The following is a 14,422-nucleotide window of genomic DNA, read 5'->3' as shown; positions in this document are numbered from 1 at the left end:
TATTTGTGGAGGCAACTTCCAGCAAGCAAGGACTATCCTATCATATATTCCCATACCCCAAATCTCACTCATAGTAGCAATAGCATACAACAAATCATTTCTAAGTATGGGAATCAAGGAATACGGTAAAATAAATGGCTATGCAAGCTCATCTCATCACACTCAATTTGGGAGCGTATCTAGCAAGCAATACCTAATAGGTATTCAATCTCTAATGGGCGTGAACCTAATAGGTCTTCGTAGCCTTCCTCGGTCTCTGACGTCTTCTGGTCGTCCGCTACGTTCTTCTGGATCCTCCGGGTGTCGGGGTAGTCCTTCTGGATCCGCTGGTTGCTCGGAACGTCGATCAACTTCTTCTCATCAGGACCTAGTCGTGATTACGTATAAACATAAGGACCAAAGTGCAAGAATGCACAAAACTGCTCAAATAAGATCCAACTCACAACAAAACCTATTCTATCGGGTAGATCATGATTTTATAAAAATTATGAAATTGGTTTCATAATTTTCAGGGATCCGGTTAAATTATTAAGAATTTTCTAAGACTAAAGCATTTCCTGGAATTACCAAATGATTATCAGAAAAAGGAAAACACACAGTTAGCCACGTGGTAGCCTCTGGGCATGCCACGTGTCAGGCTTACGACAGCAAGGAAGTCAGCCACATGCTGACATCATCATGGCTGTTGATGACGTCAGCGTTGACTTGATCAGCATTGACTAGGTCAACATGTCAATTGGGGCCACGGCCAGGGGGTCAGCTGGGCCCACATGTCAGCCACATGCTACGTCACTGACTAGTAGGGCCCATGTGGTTTGGCGTTTTGGCTCGAGAACTAGGTCGGCTCAGATAACGGCTCAAGGTGAATGGGCCGGCTCAACTGCCCGGAAACTCAGCTCGGCTTGGCGGACAGGGCCGGCGGGGTATGGTGGCCCGTCTTCATGTTCTTTTCTCCTTCTTTGATTTTTCTTCTTCTCCTTCATCTCGCCGACAACTCCGGTCCCGCTGGTCGGTCTCCTTCTCTTGCTGACAAGGCGGTCCCACGTGTCAGAGGTGGTGGGATCAGCTGCGGCTCGTGCGATCTAGAGTGGCTTAGCTCCGTGTGGTCTCCGTGCCGAGGCAGAGCAGAGTAGGACGGTGGCGACGAGGTTATCCTGGCGGCGACGGTGGCGAGGTCTCTGGGTGGAGATGGGGGCGGAGCGGATCCCGGGCAGGTCAAGGTGGAGACGAGGCTTCAGGCTGCGGAGCACTACGGCGTGCTCGGGAATGCGCAAGGCGAGGTCGGGGACTTGGCGGCGAGGAAGGGCAAAGGCCTAGCCTCGAGCGCCAGCGCGCGCGTTCGTGCGCGACGCACGCATGGCGTGGCCACGGCGGCGGCGGCGAGGTTAGGCAACAGCGGCGTCGCGACCGTGGCCGAAGGGCACGGCTAGGGGACCGGCTTGGACGTGCGGTGGTGAACTAAGTTCGTGCACACACTGACACTCGAAAAGCTGAGGCACGGCGCGGCGAGACAAGGGCCAAGCGGGGTTAACACGCTTGGTGTTCGGTGAGGCTCCAGAGCGTGTTCGCGAGCGGAACGCGGGCATTCCGATCCATGGCGACGTGACGGGTCGGAAGTGGCACAAGGCCAGGGCCAGAACAGGGCAAGGGAAACAAGGCGGAGGTGGAATGCGACGGCGACGCGGCAAACCAGCCAGCTGCGTCGTGTCGAGTGCGCGTGAGCACAGGTTTGTGGCTGCTTGCAAGGTGTTCGGCAGAATGCCGAAGGGCAGTCGCGGGCGCTCGGCCGCGTCGTAGGCGGCGGGTGTGCGTGCAAAGGCGCTAGGGCGGCATTCTAGGCCGTTCTAGGTGACGGTGCTGCAGCAAGGCAAGGTCACGTGCACCTATAGGTTGTGTGGTCGTGCGCACCGTGCGTGCTCGACGAAATGCCCGAAAGGGCTCTCCTTGTGCGAACGCTGCGGCGTGGTTGGGTTCGTGCCCAAGCGAGGCAACAACGTGTTGTGCATGTGCAAAGGGGGCAGAAAGGCCCGGCCTTGGACAGCAAGGCATGTGCACGAGCCGGGTGCGGCCACGGCGAGGTCAGGCAGCGGCGCGGCGAGGCAAGGCCAAGGTTTTTGCCTGGCAGCCGGCCGAGAGGGCGTCGGCGGTTTGCAAGGTGTGGCGGCGGCGCGTCGGACCCCTGCAAACGTAAAACTGGGACGGGGAAAGACCTATAGCTGTCTACGGATGGTTCATCGGCGGCGCGAAGCTCACACCGGACAGCAAGGAGAGGGGTTGGACGGGACGCAGCAGCACCTACCGGCACAAGTCGAAGGAGAACAGGGTGAGGCAGAGGCGAGGCGGAGCCGTGTCGGGTTGGTGCTGTGCAGGCTGTGCTGGAACGTCGATGTCGTCGATCGGGGGCGGCGGCGTGGTGACGAGCTCAGGCGGCGGCGTGCTTCTGCTCGATCCGGTGGTGTCCCGTGGGCAGCTTGGCATCGGCGTCGTTCTCCTCGTGCCCAGCGGCGGCGCCGAGTTGCGGCAGCAGGTACTCCTCGCTGGCTTGGTGGCGCTCGGCGTCAGGTCCGGCGGCGTCCTTCTCCTTGGACACGGCCACGGTGTTGCTGGTTCGGGCGGCGTTCCTGAGCAGCGGCTCCTCCACCGCGGCACGGAGGCGACGTCGAGGCCGGCAGCGGCGGCGGGCTCGGGTCCGGCCGTAGCAGCGCAGCGCCCTCCCTCCTCTTCTCTCCTCCTTGGCCCTCCGTTCTTCCTCTGCTTCTTCTTCTCTTCCCCCTCTCGGCTCTCCCTTTCCTTGGTGGCGGCGCACAAAGAAAAGAGCCCGAGGGCTTCTAGGGTTTGCGAGGCGGCTGCGGCGGCTCTTATAGGGGTCGCGGACGCCGAGGGACGGTTGGGGCGGCTCGGCGCGGGCGCTCGGGACGCGTGGCGGCAATCCAGCCGCGCGAGGCTAGGGTTGGGCTTGCGCGCAGGCAAAAGGGGTCAAGGGCACGGTGCGGGGCGCGTGGGTGACGTGGGCGCGGCCGGATCCCCTCGTTGTCGCGGAGCGGATGCGGAGAGTGGCGCGGGGCGTCGGCGCGGCTCGCGAAGGCAGAGGCGGCGTCGGGAGGTTGGGGAAAAGGGAATAGGGCGCCTGACCGGCGGGCCCCTGCTGTCAGCGGCTCAAGGAAGGAAAAAGGGGGGTGGCGTGGTGCTGGGATGGGCCGTGGAGGTTCAGCAGGCCGGGGTGGGCTGCGTGAAGAGGTTTGGGCCGGACGAGTGCAGGCCGAAAATGGCCAGCGGACTGGTGGGTTTAGCAGGCTGCGTTTTGGGCCGGTTAGAGAGTTAGGTGTTAGTATTTGAATTTAAATTGAAGGGCTCACTTCAATTTAAATACCACACAAGTTCAATCAATGAAATAAACCCGAAACGAATTCGAATTAAACAACGTAGATGCAATAAATCCGGGTAACTCCAAATATTTCTCACACTAGCAAAATATTTTCCTTAATTCAAACAAAGTTTTTAATTACTAGGAATTTTAGAGAGAAAGAATTCTTACTTATATGAAATTATTACAGCACTGCCACAAAAATTTTTGAATTTCACATTTTTCGACTTTATAACATTACAGCCAAGATTCGGAAATCCAATCCAACGGCGATTTGAATGGGTGGGTATGAGGCGGTAGGTTGAGTAGCATGTTTACGACTTGTCGTGAGCAGCGAGTGTTCGAGGCGCTAGCTAGAGCGCACGGCTCGTTGGCTCGATCCAAGTGTTGTCGACAGATCATTTCTGGGATTTCGGGGGTCTCCTCAATCTTTAGGTTCTGAATTTCTTTTTTAGGGTTTACTAGTGTCCGGATGTCCGATGAGAATTTTTCCATCAGACACTCTGTTGCGACATCGAAATAAAACAACTGCAACATTCAAAATATATAGGTGCAACATTGAAAAATACGTAAAAAACTAATTAAGTCGTTTGACTTTGAGATACGAAAATTTCGGCCGCAACATAAACAACATATTTTATGCAACATTCATCGTGAAACCATGAAACATGTGGAAATAATAGTTGTAACATCGAAGATCAACTATTTTTCAATCCCGTCCGGACGTCTGTATCTTAGCATTTTCGATTTTTTTTCTCACTTTAAGTGGAGCATCTGTGCCCTCGATCGGCAGGCGTACCGAGCACCAGAATCGGGAGGTTGAGTGTGTTGTGTACGTGCCGCTTTTGGTCACCCACGCGCGCCTGAAAATGCTCGTAGCAAGCAGCTAGGCTTTCACCTCAGCGCCGCAGATACACACGACCGTGCATCCGTCCACTTGTAAAAAACGGATCTTTGAAAAGTACATCGCCGAGAAGGTATATGTCCCGGGCGCGTCGCGTGCCTCGTGTTCTGCGCCCCCCCCCCCCCCCCCCCCCCCCCCCAAACCGAGAGAGAGATCATCAACCATTCTCGAATCCTCAACAACTTTACCTTATTGTTACTACATCTGTGTCCTAAATTCTAATGGGTTCTAACTGTGCACCTGAACAATTCCTCAACGTGAGCTTTCTGTTCGTGCCGATCTGGGGAAGCGCCTATTAGCTATCGTATCCGGCTTTGATCCCTGGCGGACCCAACAATCCCGGTGAGAAGATATGGCGAGAGAACAACCTCCCCGCTTCACGTGGACAGGTTGACCCTGCCGGCCGCAACGGAGAGCAGCAGGCGAACAACGCGGTCCAACTCGAATAACCTGAACGGGGACATCGACATGCACCGCGTCAGAATATTTGGCGCCCCAACCAACCGCGTCGTCCTGCTTCTAACTCCGAATCGATGCACGCCGGACGGCGACGCGAAAGGACGACGCGCGCCGCCGCGCCGGCACCCGTGCGCGTGCGTGCCTGCCGAACCCGCCGCCCCTGCGATTCTGTGAAGACTGAAGAGCATGGTCTGGCCAGATGCACTCCGCCTGACCACGGCGCACATGCGCCGCTCCCGGGCAGCGAGCACCGAGCGGATCGCATTCGCTTCGGCGAGTAGCGAGCGAATCGCCCGCCTGCCCGGCGCGGCAAGTGGCGCGGCGCCCGCCAACTTGACCGGGGAGGTGTAGGGAATGCGGCGGTGGTCTCCGGCCGCGGCGGCAGGTTGGCTGAACGGGCGGAATGCTTGGCCACAACATTTCAGGCATTCTCATTTCTCAGGCAGATTTCTGAAGCATCAGCGACAACTGACGAAATTTTAGCATGCCCACGACACAACAGGGATCGCACACCGGCATCGACAGATCAACACTGACCCTGTATCGAAAACCCTGCGGGATTATGGTATTGGCTGGAACATATTCTTACAACGTTATATTTGAGCATCAAACAAAGATCACAGCAACACAAATTACAAACTGAGGCTTTATAGTTGCAATCAAGTGCAGGGCAGAGAGATTTCGCAAAGGCGGCAAGACCCAATCGAAGTGATAATTCAACAATCTTGGAACGAAACCTACCGGTTAGCAACAAAATTTGCCTTTTGCGCAAAAGAAAGAAAGAAAGAAAGAATAAGAGTCCCTCATAAGCTTATAGCTTCTAGGACACGACAATACGACATGCATCATGTATCACAACATAAGGTACACCAAAAACATAAGGCCCACCACACAATCATATAAGGAAAGAATAAGGTACCTCAAGCTCATCCCATCGACACTTTAAGAGCAGCAGCACCATTCCGTATTGTTGTGCATGCATAATTCGGAAAGACAAGCAGGCATGCAAAGTGATGACAAATTCCACTAGCAAAAGAAAAGGGCACCAGCACCGCCATTCATCCGTATTGTTGCAGAAAGACAAGCAGGTATGCACAAAGATGACAGATTCGACTAGTAAAAGACAATGAATCTACATCTACTTTAGACATCAAAAGGCACCATTTCAATTATAAAAGGACTAGTTGCACTAATAACACCATGGTCAATGAGAAGGATGGTTGGGTCTGCTAATTACACCAGTAATTCCTGAGGGTCATACTAGAATTCAGCAACGAATAAGAAGTTTGTGGTGTCTTCACAGATCTACTAAGTCTAATGAGGATGCCATGTTAAGCACCATAGTTTCAAACATTAAGAGGTTACCACTAATTTAGTGAGCTCTGCTTAAGTTTCTCACATCACAGGTGCAAGAAAATTAACAGACCCAAAAGATTTTAAAAAAAAAGCTCATGCAAACAAATAACTTCAAATATCCACATGACAAAGCAAAGGAACTGTCTAGATCTCATGGGCATAAAATAGCATTTCGGAAAGGACACGTGACTGAAACACAGGTTATGCTACATAAAGCTAACATAAATCTAGATATATTATTTGAACCTCATCTCCCCACCCTTCTGGAAAACAGAAGAATTGCATATGTTAGTTTCAAAGAAAATCCTTCGCACAAGTAGAAAAAGGAAAACATAGCGCCTTCTTTAGAATGAGCCCAGTAAGAGGCCATGCTTGAATCAAGAATGGTAATGGGCTAATGAGCCAAACTGTGATGGAAGCACTAAGTGACTATACACATATAAAATACAGGGAACTGCATTGCAGCCAAGATAGATCCAACTTTCCCCTTTAATTTTTCATGCACAATGGTTTCGCAGGAAGATGACTTATCTCGGCCAACAGTCAAGATACACAAGCACGGTTCCGATACACAGAGTAAAGCTTTTTCAACCAACTGCAACTGAGGACCAAAACAAGAAAAGAAACAAATGACAACTTTTACATTTTTTATTCAATGGCCTCTTACCTACAGGGTAGGGGGAACTAGGAAGATCCTCCCCTGCAGAAAGAAGGCCACTCATATGGACGAGGTGATGGAGCAGGATCCATTGGATGGTTACTGTCATGCAACCCAGCGATGCCTGCACCACTGAGGTTCCCAGCTGCCCTTCCGGATCTGCCACCCATGAACATGGTTGACCATGTGTCCGATAGCCGCTCGCTCTTTGCTGCTGGATTCAACAACGTTGTGTCGACGCTCCAGTCTACTGAGGTGTAGTCATAAGGTGCTAGCCCATTGGTTCTCCAATCAGAATGAGACAATGTAGAGGAGGATTCAGATGAGTTCCACCCTCTAAATGGCCCGAGTGATGACGCCACAGAACGGGAGGATGATGTACCTCCAGAACTCCAGGTGCCACCCCAACCATTGGCAGCCAGCTCTATAGGATTGGAAACGAAACTTTGTTGATGGTTTGCATGTCCAAACGGCCTGGCAGAACTAACATTGTCCAAACTCATATTCCTTAGTCCATGCCCCAAGCCATCATTCAACATCATCTCAACACCTGATGCACCATTTAAGTACCACTCCCTTGAAGATGGCTCTGGTGCAAATATACTATGGCTGGTGGATGGTAGGCTCTGCTTGGAACCTGCAGATTGAGGGCGCTGCATTACAACTACTGACTCTCGCAAGCTTCCATTGGGCATCACACTTTTCACCTCATTGCCTCCTGCCACAAGCCGCATGTCTGACTTCAGTTGCGGCACTGCAACAGGCAAAGGAGATGATGCCACATAAGGAGCTGATGGAACTGAGTTGGCACTAAGACGCCTCTTCTCAGGTTGTACAAGTTGTTGGCGGCCCATCTCTAGCTTAATTGGTGCAGCCAGTGGCTGAAAGCCTTTAATTGCAGGTTCCTTTGGACCACTACCATTCATCAGAAGCTTATAGTTTAAGTCCTTCTCCTCTCTCCTCATTTGCTGAACTCCTACTGAAGAAAATCCATTTGTTTGAGGCCTTGCAGGGTTCTGCGCAAGTACGACCTGCTGCTTGTTAGGCAAGCCACTTGAATCGCCAGAACCTTCAGGCTTTGATGGTGCTGCAGTCGATTCTTGCTTATGTGTCTTCAAGACCTCCTCAGCCTTTTCTAGATCTCCCTCACAGGAAACAACTGCCCTTTCAACCTCTTGTTTTGTACACTTATATTTTGCCTCCAAACTCACAATTTTTGCAAGCTCGTCAGCTATATCAATCTTCAAGTTGACCCCAGACTGTTGATCAGCTGCAAGTTGTTGCTTCGTTTCCTCACTGCCATCAAAGTTGCAGAGCCAGGTAACAGACTCCTCAACGCAACCCTCATTCTGTATAAGGGCCATCGTTGCTTGATCTGCTGAGAAACCCATCACGACAAGCTTCTGCGCGAGTGCCTCCAACTTTCTAGACATAAGGTATCCCTTGCAACGCTCATGTAATTCCTGGGCACGCCTCTCCTTCTGCCGTTGATGCTTCTTCTCATTCTTCTGTCTGATCTTCTCACGTTTATCAATATCACATCCTGGAACAGAGTCCACTCGAGACGCAGTACTGGTAGCTCTCTCTTTTGGATCTTCTGACTCACCAGAACAACTTCCATTGTTGGAGGCACAATCGAAGTCCCCTGTACCATGGGAGCTACGAGAATGCTCATCTATTTCATCTGTATTCCTGAATTTATCAATACCTTGGCTACCCAACAAAGACGCTGATGGTTCCAGAACATGGAACTTTCCAGAGAGGTTGTTGTAAGAACTTGCAAGCGTACCATTCCCCATTGGCTTTACAGCAACCTTAGGTTGCTCTTTTGTAGCTTTTGCAGCTGATCTGTCTTTCGACTTGGACTTGGATGCAGACGGCATTTTAGACAAGTAAATACACTGCTTTTACCTGCAATCAAATTTGAAGCAAAATTAGCACTCTAAGAAAATATATGTACAGTACTGATCTTCCTCTTGGCAAATGAGGAAAGTTCAACCATAACAAATAAACAATATCAATATATCCATGTAAAAAATTAACAGCAATTGAGAAGTATTGAAACGTGTATGTCTGACCAAATATAAGAATGTCAAACAGCAACGCCAACTCAAACAGCCGTTACATTAAGGAAACATCAATATCTCCATGTAAAAATTAACAGCAATTGAGAAGTATCGAAACGTGTATGTCTGACCAAATATAAGAATGTCAAACAGCAACGCCAACTCAAACAGCCGTTACATTAAGGAAACATCAATATCTCCATGTAAAAATTAACAGCAATTGAGAAGTATCAAAACGTGTACGTCTAATCAAATATAAGAATGTCAAACAGCAACGCCAACTGAAACAGCCGTTACATTAAGGAAACAACAACGATGCAACGTTATCTATTGCAACTAGCCTAATAGCAATAAAGAGGTCTGATGACCTGATAATACATGAATGCCGTCTTGCTCACTACGCGACAACTAGCCCAAAGCTCCCACGCCAAAAAGCAACTCAATATCAGACACGTTTCGGCTCCACTTCCATTCGGATGAAACCTCCATTGACTACTGATGTTCAATTTCAGTTGCTTTTCATCTCAAAAAGAAAAGCATACTTGCTTCGACCTCCCATGTCCAATAATCAAGCAACAGAAAACAACCTTGCGCTAATAACGACAAGGCAATAAAGCGTTGCAGAATCTGAGAACTCCGACTCATAGGATTGGCTCCGAGTATATTCGCTTACGTTCCCCTTTTTTGTCGGATTATCGAATCAAAACAGGAATCTAGCAAGTAACCATAACCAGAATTTTGGCTGCATGAGCGTTCGGCATCTATTAGCCTCCAGAAAAACAGTGCTTGCATTCATCGTCCTTTGAATTGTAAGGCCTAATCATCAGCCAGAGGGTAGCAAAGCAAAATTCCTCTTCTCAGGAAACCCTACAGCCCAATCGCCCTGCAATCCAGCCAAGCAACCACCTCGCCCGCACCGAATTCACCAGAAATTCTCCACGTGCAGAGCTGCTCCATGCCCATGAACGCGTGGGGCCGCCCGCCACTGTCGTCACCCACCACGGAATCGCGCGATCCCCTGGGCACCAGTCGGACCCGTCCCGCGTCGAAATCACGGGGCACGCGGCGCCCGCCCACGCTCCGGCGAGCGGTGGCATTCCCGCGCTGCGGCGGATCAAACGGCGGGCGGCACCGGACGCCACGCCCGAACCGAATCGAACCAGCGAGGGATCAGAGAAAGAGAGGGGGGGAGGGAGAAACAGGGAGGCGGGAAGGGGCGGGGGAGACGAGGAGCTTACCCGGCGGCGAGGGAGAGGCGTAGGGTTTTGGCCTGCGGGCGGCGGGGATCGGGGGGGCGGCGAGGAATTGGGGACGGGGGGCGAGCGAGAGCCTTCTAGGGTTTGGTTGGTTGACGAGGGTGCGGTGGGGTGGGGAGGAAATGGAGACGAAGCGAGACAGCGGGCGAGCGAGGCGAGGTGGGGCCGAGGCGAGGCAAGGCAAGGCAGAGCAGAGCAGCAGGCGCAACCGACGAGCGATCGGGTGGGCTGCGGGTTGGCCTCTGGCGACGCCGCGCTGGTCGTTCCGCGTGTGGGTGGGGCGGGGGGTGGGAGGGACGGCGCGTTCGTGCGCAGGCGTGGATCGGGTGGGGGCGCCACCGCGCCCGCGCGAGATCCTCACGACACGGCACAGGGGGTATTTTTCTTCCCTTAGCTAAAAATAAAATTCCTACTGTAAAAAAAAAAAGAATGCCAAAAACGCATCCAATAGGTATATCCAGCTAATTATCCTGGGGCGCTCGCTGCTCGGCATTTTTTTCCTAACACTGCTCGCTCGGTATTGCATCCCTCTTGTGCCCGCGCCTCCTTTCCCTGCACCCGCGCCTCTCCTTTCCCTGCACGCGGCCTTCTCGTCCTGCTCGTCCTGCTCTTCCCATCGCCGCCTCCCCCGCCCTGGACGCTGCACCTCCACCGCGCTCTGCCGCCGCCACTGCGGTGCCCTCCCGCCATAGACGATGGGTGCGCGTGGAGACTGACCACCACCACCTCCTCCGATTGTCTCTGCTTCAGCTCCCTCTTCCGTCCGTCCTCTTCCTCCCAGCTCGTCACTGGAGGCCATGGCCGCGGCGGAGGTGTACTCGCCGATCGCGACGGCCGACAGCGCAACAGCAACACGGGAAGGAGGCGTCGCAGGCGTGGCGAGCGGAGGACTCATCAACGTTGGACTCATCAACACATGTACCGTGAGGCGTGACAGGCATGACTGGACTCATCAACGCGTGGGTGCCGCTGCACCATTGTCACCACGGAGGTCTGTGCACCAGAGGCTCTACGTTGAGCCTCTGCCCTTTGGGCCGCCTCACGGTATGGCAGGAGGCGATGGATGAATGGGGGCGGCAGTGGAACGGTGGAGGAGATTGATTGGTGTTGGGAGAAAAAAAATGAAGATTGGGAGGTTTGAGCATAGAGTCAAGATATACAAGTGTCTTGGATAGTCCATCATTTTTGAAAGAGTTATATTTTACAAAGAGGTTAGATTCTGTAAATTTAGATAACAATTTACAAAGCCTCTTGGAATTGCTTCGAGTTCCATTACATTTTGCAGGCCTGACTTCAGAATTTGGTTGGGGGATGGGGGGAGTGAGACTGGGAATGTTGGGCCAAGCGGTCAAGCCTGCTAAAACGATGGGCCTGACATGGGAACCATCCGGAATTTTTTCTTTTTTATATTTAAAAAAAATCAAAATTTCAAAAATATATGTCCATTTTGAAAAAATTCAAAAATACCCCCGGTCGCCCTATGTGGGGCGACAGCAAGGTTTTAAATCGCCGGCTAAAATGTTTAGCGGCAGAGCTGCCGCTACGGCGTTTAGCGGGCTATAGCCGGCATTTAGCGGGCTATAGCCGGATTTAGCGGGCTAAATGCCATAGCGTTTGGCCTTCCTAGAAGCTATAGCCGTCTATAGCGGAAGCTATAGCCGGCTATTTAAAACCTTGGGCGACAGGCCCTAAATGTAATTTTTTTCTTCAAATTTGCAACGAGGTCCCGAGCCAGGGGCGTGCGCGTGCAAGGGGGGCGACAAACGGGCGACAGGGGCCTCGGGCAACCGGTGGGCCTCATCCACAGGCGCGACAGGGGGGCCTGTCGCCCCCCCGGGCGACCGGGTCGCTGCTCCCTATATAAGCATTCTACCCCCATTTTCTCCTCATTTGAGCCCAAAATTTCCATCAAAAATCCAGAAAAAAAGATAGGGGTGAGGAGGAGGGAAGCGGCGAAGCCCTGCCGGATTCCGCACTTGTGATCTGCAGGTTAGTACATTTAGTTTATGTATTTTTCCATTGGTATAGAGTAATTTAATTTAATTAGTGCTATAATAGAACCATTTAAATAGGAGTTTAATGATACTTTAGTTACGTAGTAGTAAATTAGTTTAGAAAATTAGTACTACGCGTTTATTATTACAATTGCAGTACTATTAGAGACGTGTTTATAAATTAATTACGATTTAGAATAGAATTTCGCATATGCAGTATAGAATTTGAGTGTCATCACGTAGTTATGAATACTTATATGTTGTAGTTGAATTCTATACTTAGTTTTTACGGATTATTGAATAAGGTAGTGAAGTAAAGAGTATATCTCGATAAGTATTCTGTGATATACAGATATATCGAGCAAAATACAGTTTCAAGTATTTTATGGTGACTACAATGTTTTGTACGGGCCAAATAGAGTAGACCTTTCTGCCTTTAAGTGCACATCTAGCGCCATAGATAAACCTCTGGAGTTTCGCCTTTGCAACATGATGGAGACGGACTGCTCGACTTACCTGACGAGGGTACGTGCTGGTTCCCCAATGACCCAGTTTGAGCAGATAGAGGCATGGTCGAGCCAGCGTGACCAGTTGCGTCAGGTAGTGCACAACTTGGGAAGCCGTGTGCAGTACAAAGACAGCCACGGGTTGTCCCAGGCCTCGTCGTCGTTCCCGTGTCCGTCGACCGTGCATGGGCCGACGTCGCAGTTCTTCACAACTGCAGGTAACGTAGATATCTCTTTAAAATTAGATCAAGTGTTCCTACATATTTACTAATATCACAAACAGGATACAATCCAGCTACTGCGTTCGGCCATACTGGAATGTTTAGAGGGACAGCACCAATTGGCGGACCGTATCTAGGGATGGTACCGGGGCCACAGATACCGGCCTACATAGGTTAGTTTATGTTTCGTATTTCGGTTTCTACATGTCATGACGAAAGACACGAGCGTACGCTAACATCCGCATTTTATGCGTAGGATTCTACCCCGATGCGGGCGCCGGACCTTCTTCTTCCTCCTTTCGACCTGTTACATAACACTCTCTCAATGCACTCACTAATTTACACTGTATGTTGGTTTACGTTTATATGTTACGTAGGGTTTGTTTCGAGTACGTTCGTTCCAGATAACGAGGGTTTCACCTTAGACGAACTCGACAGCCTGACACCAGACTCACCTGGCGCGCACGGTGACCCCGATGTCTTGGGGTATTCACAGCTAGGAGGAGCACCACTTGGGATCTCTCAGCATCAGACACCGCAGCTCTTTTTGCATCCTGAGCGATAGGTGAGGTCTCCGGATTGTCACACCTACTCCGAGGGCCATGTCCGTGCCCAGCAGAGGGCTAAGAGGGTCTGACGCCCTAGGGGTGGTTAGATATATCCGATGTTTGTATCTCTGATGTTTATTTGTAATGAGATAGCTGTGGACCGCTTATTTGTATCCGATGTTTATGATTGTGGTAGTTTACTTGTCATTTGTTTCTATAGATATTATTGATGTGAACTTGTTATGTTTGTGAGTTCCATAATACTCGTGAAATAAGAGAAGTTCTTGCGAATTTTTTCCGTGATTTAATGAAGGACAAGTTAGTTGCGGTAGGAGTTAGCGGCCGAGATCCCGCCGACGATGATAACAACTACCGCATACAACGTAAACTTCGTGACACGCTCGAATAGCTCAAAATAGGGACTATAGTGTATCTAGCTACGAGTACGAGATCACAGGTTGCCACTACTCAGCACGGCGATCACGGGTTTCCCACATGTCGCATTGTTTGCCCAGACATACGTGACAAAAGACGACAACCCAATAGCAGTGCCCTTTCACCATTTCAAAAAGATGTGACAACACGGCAACCACACCAGCTCACCTTCAAAGCAGTCTCTCTAGCGAGGATGACGGACCTGTCATTCTACAGCGAAGGTCTGTGGCGTGTAGTGGGGAAGGCGGCATCTAGGCACGATCCACCGAGCGGCAACAATGCAGTGCTGTGAGTCTGCATGCACTTAGATGCTCTACATGCACAGAGATGCATCGAGTAGTCATTTCGAGAATCGAATCTAGCATTTTCAGTGTTAGGTCAGCTAGCCTCTTCTCTGTGTTGTCATGTAGGCTTTTTAGGTGCATTTACACTCCACACTCCGGGTATCAGACCTTTGTGCGCCTATAAATACTCCGAAGTTTGTGAACTCCCAGCAGCACTCAAACACCAAAGCTCATTGTATACCCAATGTCTGGAGGTGAGTCTAGCGAGAAGAAATACTACGGTTTTGGGAATGAAAAAGGGGGAAGAAAGGGAGACCCCATAATATGGGAGGGGCCTCTTGGACCTGATTCCTTTCCGGAACCAGTGTTTG

General features: G+C 51.0%; 2 protein-coding genes across 2 annotated transcripts; both read right to left on the bottom strand.

The window, feature by feature from the left end:
• Positions 1 to 241: 241 nt before the first annotated feature.
• LOC120667717 (translation initiation factor IF-2-like) lies at positions 242 to 4,732 on the bottom strand. Its single transcript, XM_039947736.1, has 3 exons — positions 4,650 to 4,732; positions 2,300 to 2,944; positions 242 to 367 (listed from the first exon to the last, which is right to left on the bottom strand). Exons 1-3 carry the CDS (start codon positions 4,730 to 4,732, stop codon positions 361 to 363), a joined length of 735 nt encoding a protein of 244 aa, XP_039803670.1. The 3' UTR covers positions 242 to 360.
• A 1,793-nt stretch (positions 4,733 to 6,525) lies between these two features.
• On the bottom strand, positions 6,526 to 10,238 carry LOC120665496. The gene is made up of 2 exons (XM_039945075.1): positions 10,046 to 10,238; positions 6,526 to 8,652 (listed from the first exon to the last, which is right to left on the bottom strand). The coding sequence occupies exon 2, from the start codon at positions 8,622 to 8,624 to the stop codon at positions 6,768 to 6,770; it is 1,857 nt and encodes a 618-aa protein (XP_039801009.1). The 5' UTR covers positions 8,625 to 8,652; positions 10,046 to 10,238; the 3' UTR covers positions 6,526 to 6,767.
• Between the last annotated feature and the right edge of the window lie 4,184 nt (positions 10,239 to 14,422).

Source organism: Panicum virgatum, chromosome 3N (assembly GCF_016808335.1).
Source record: "Panicum virgatum strain AP13 chromosome 3N, P.virgatum_v5, whole genome shotgun sequence".
NCBI classification, from domain to species: domain Eukaryota; kingdom Viridiplantae; phylum Streptophyta; class Magnoliopsida; order Poales; family Poaceae; genus Panicum; species Panicum virgatum.
Note: the sequence above shows the minus strand (reverse complement) of the source record. Positions and strands in the feature narration are given on the sequence as shown.

What these genes read in the sequence shown, in the direction of transcription:
- LOC120665496 (XM_039945075.1), bottom strand. Translation starts at nt 8,624, where the DNA reads ATGCCGTCTGCATCCAAGTCCAAGTCGAAAGACAGATCAGCTGCAAAA.
- LOC120667717 (XM_039947736.1), bottom strand. Translation starts at nt 4,732, where the DNA reads ATGTCCCCGTTCAGGTTATTCGAGTTGGACCGCGTTGTTCGCCTGCTG. An exon ending in GGCAGGGTCAACCTGTCCAC is followed by an intron (nt 2,945 to 4,649) that starts GTGAAGCGGGGA and finishes GCCCAACCCTAG; the next exon opens with CCTCGCGCGGCTGGATTGCC.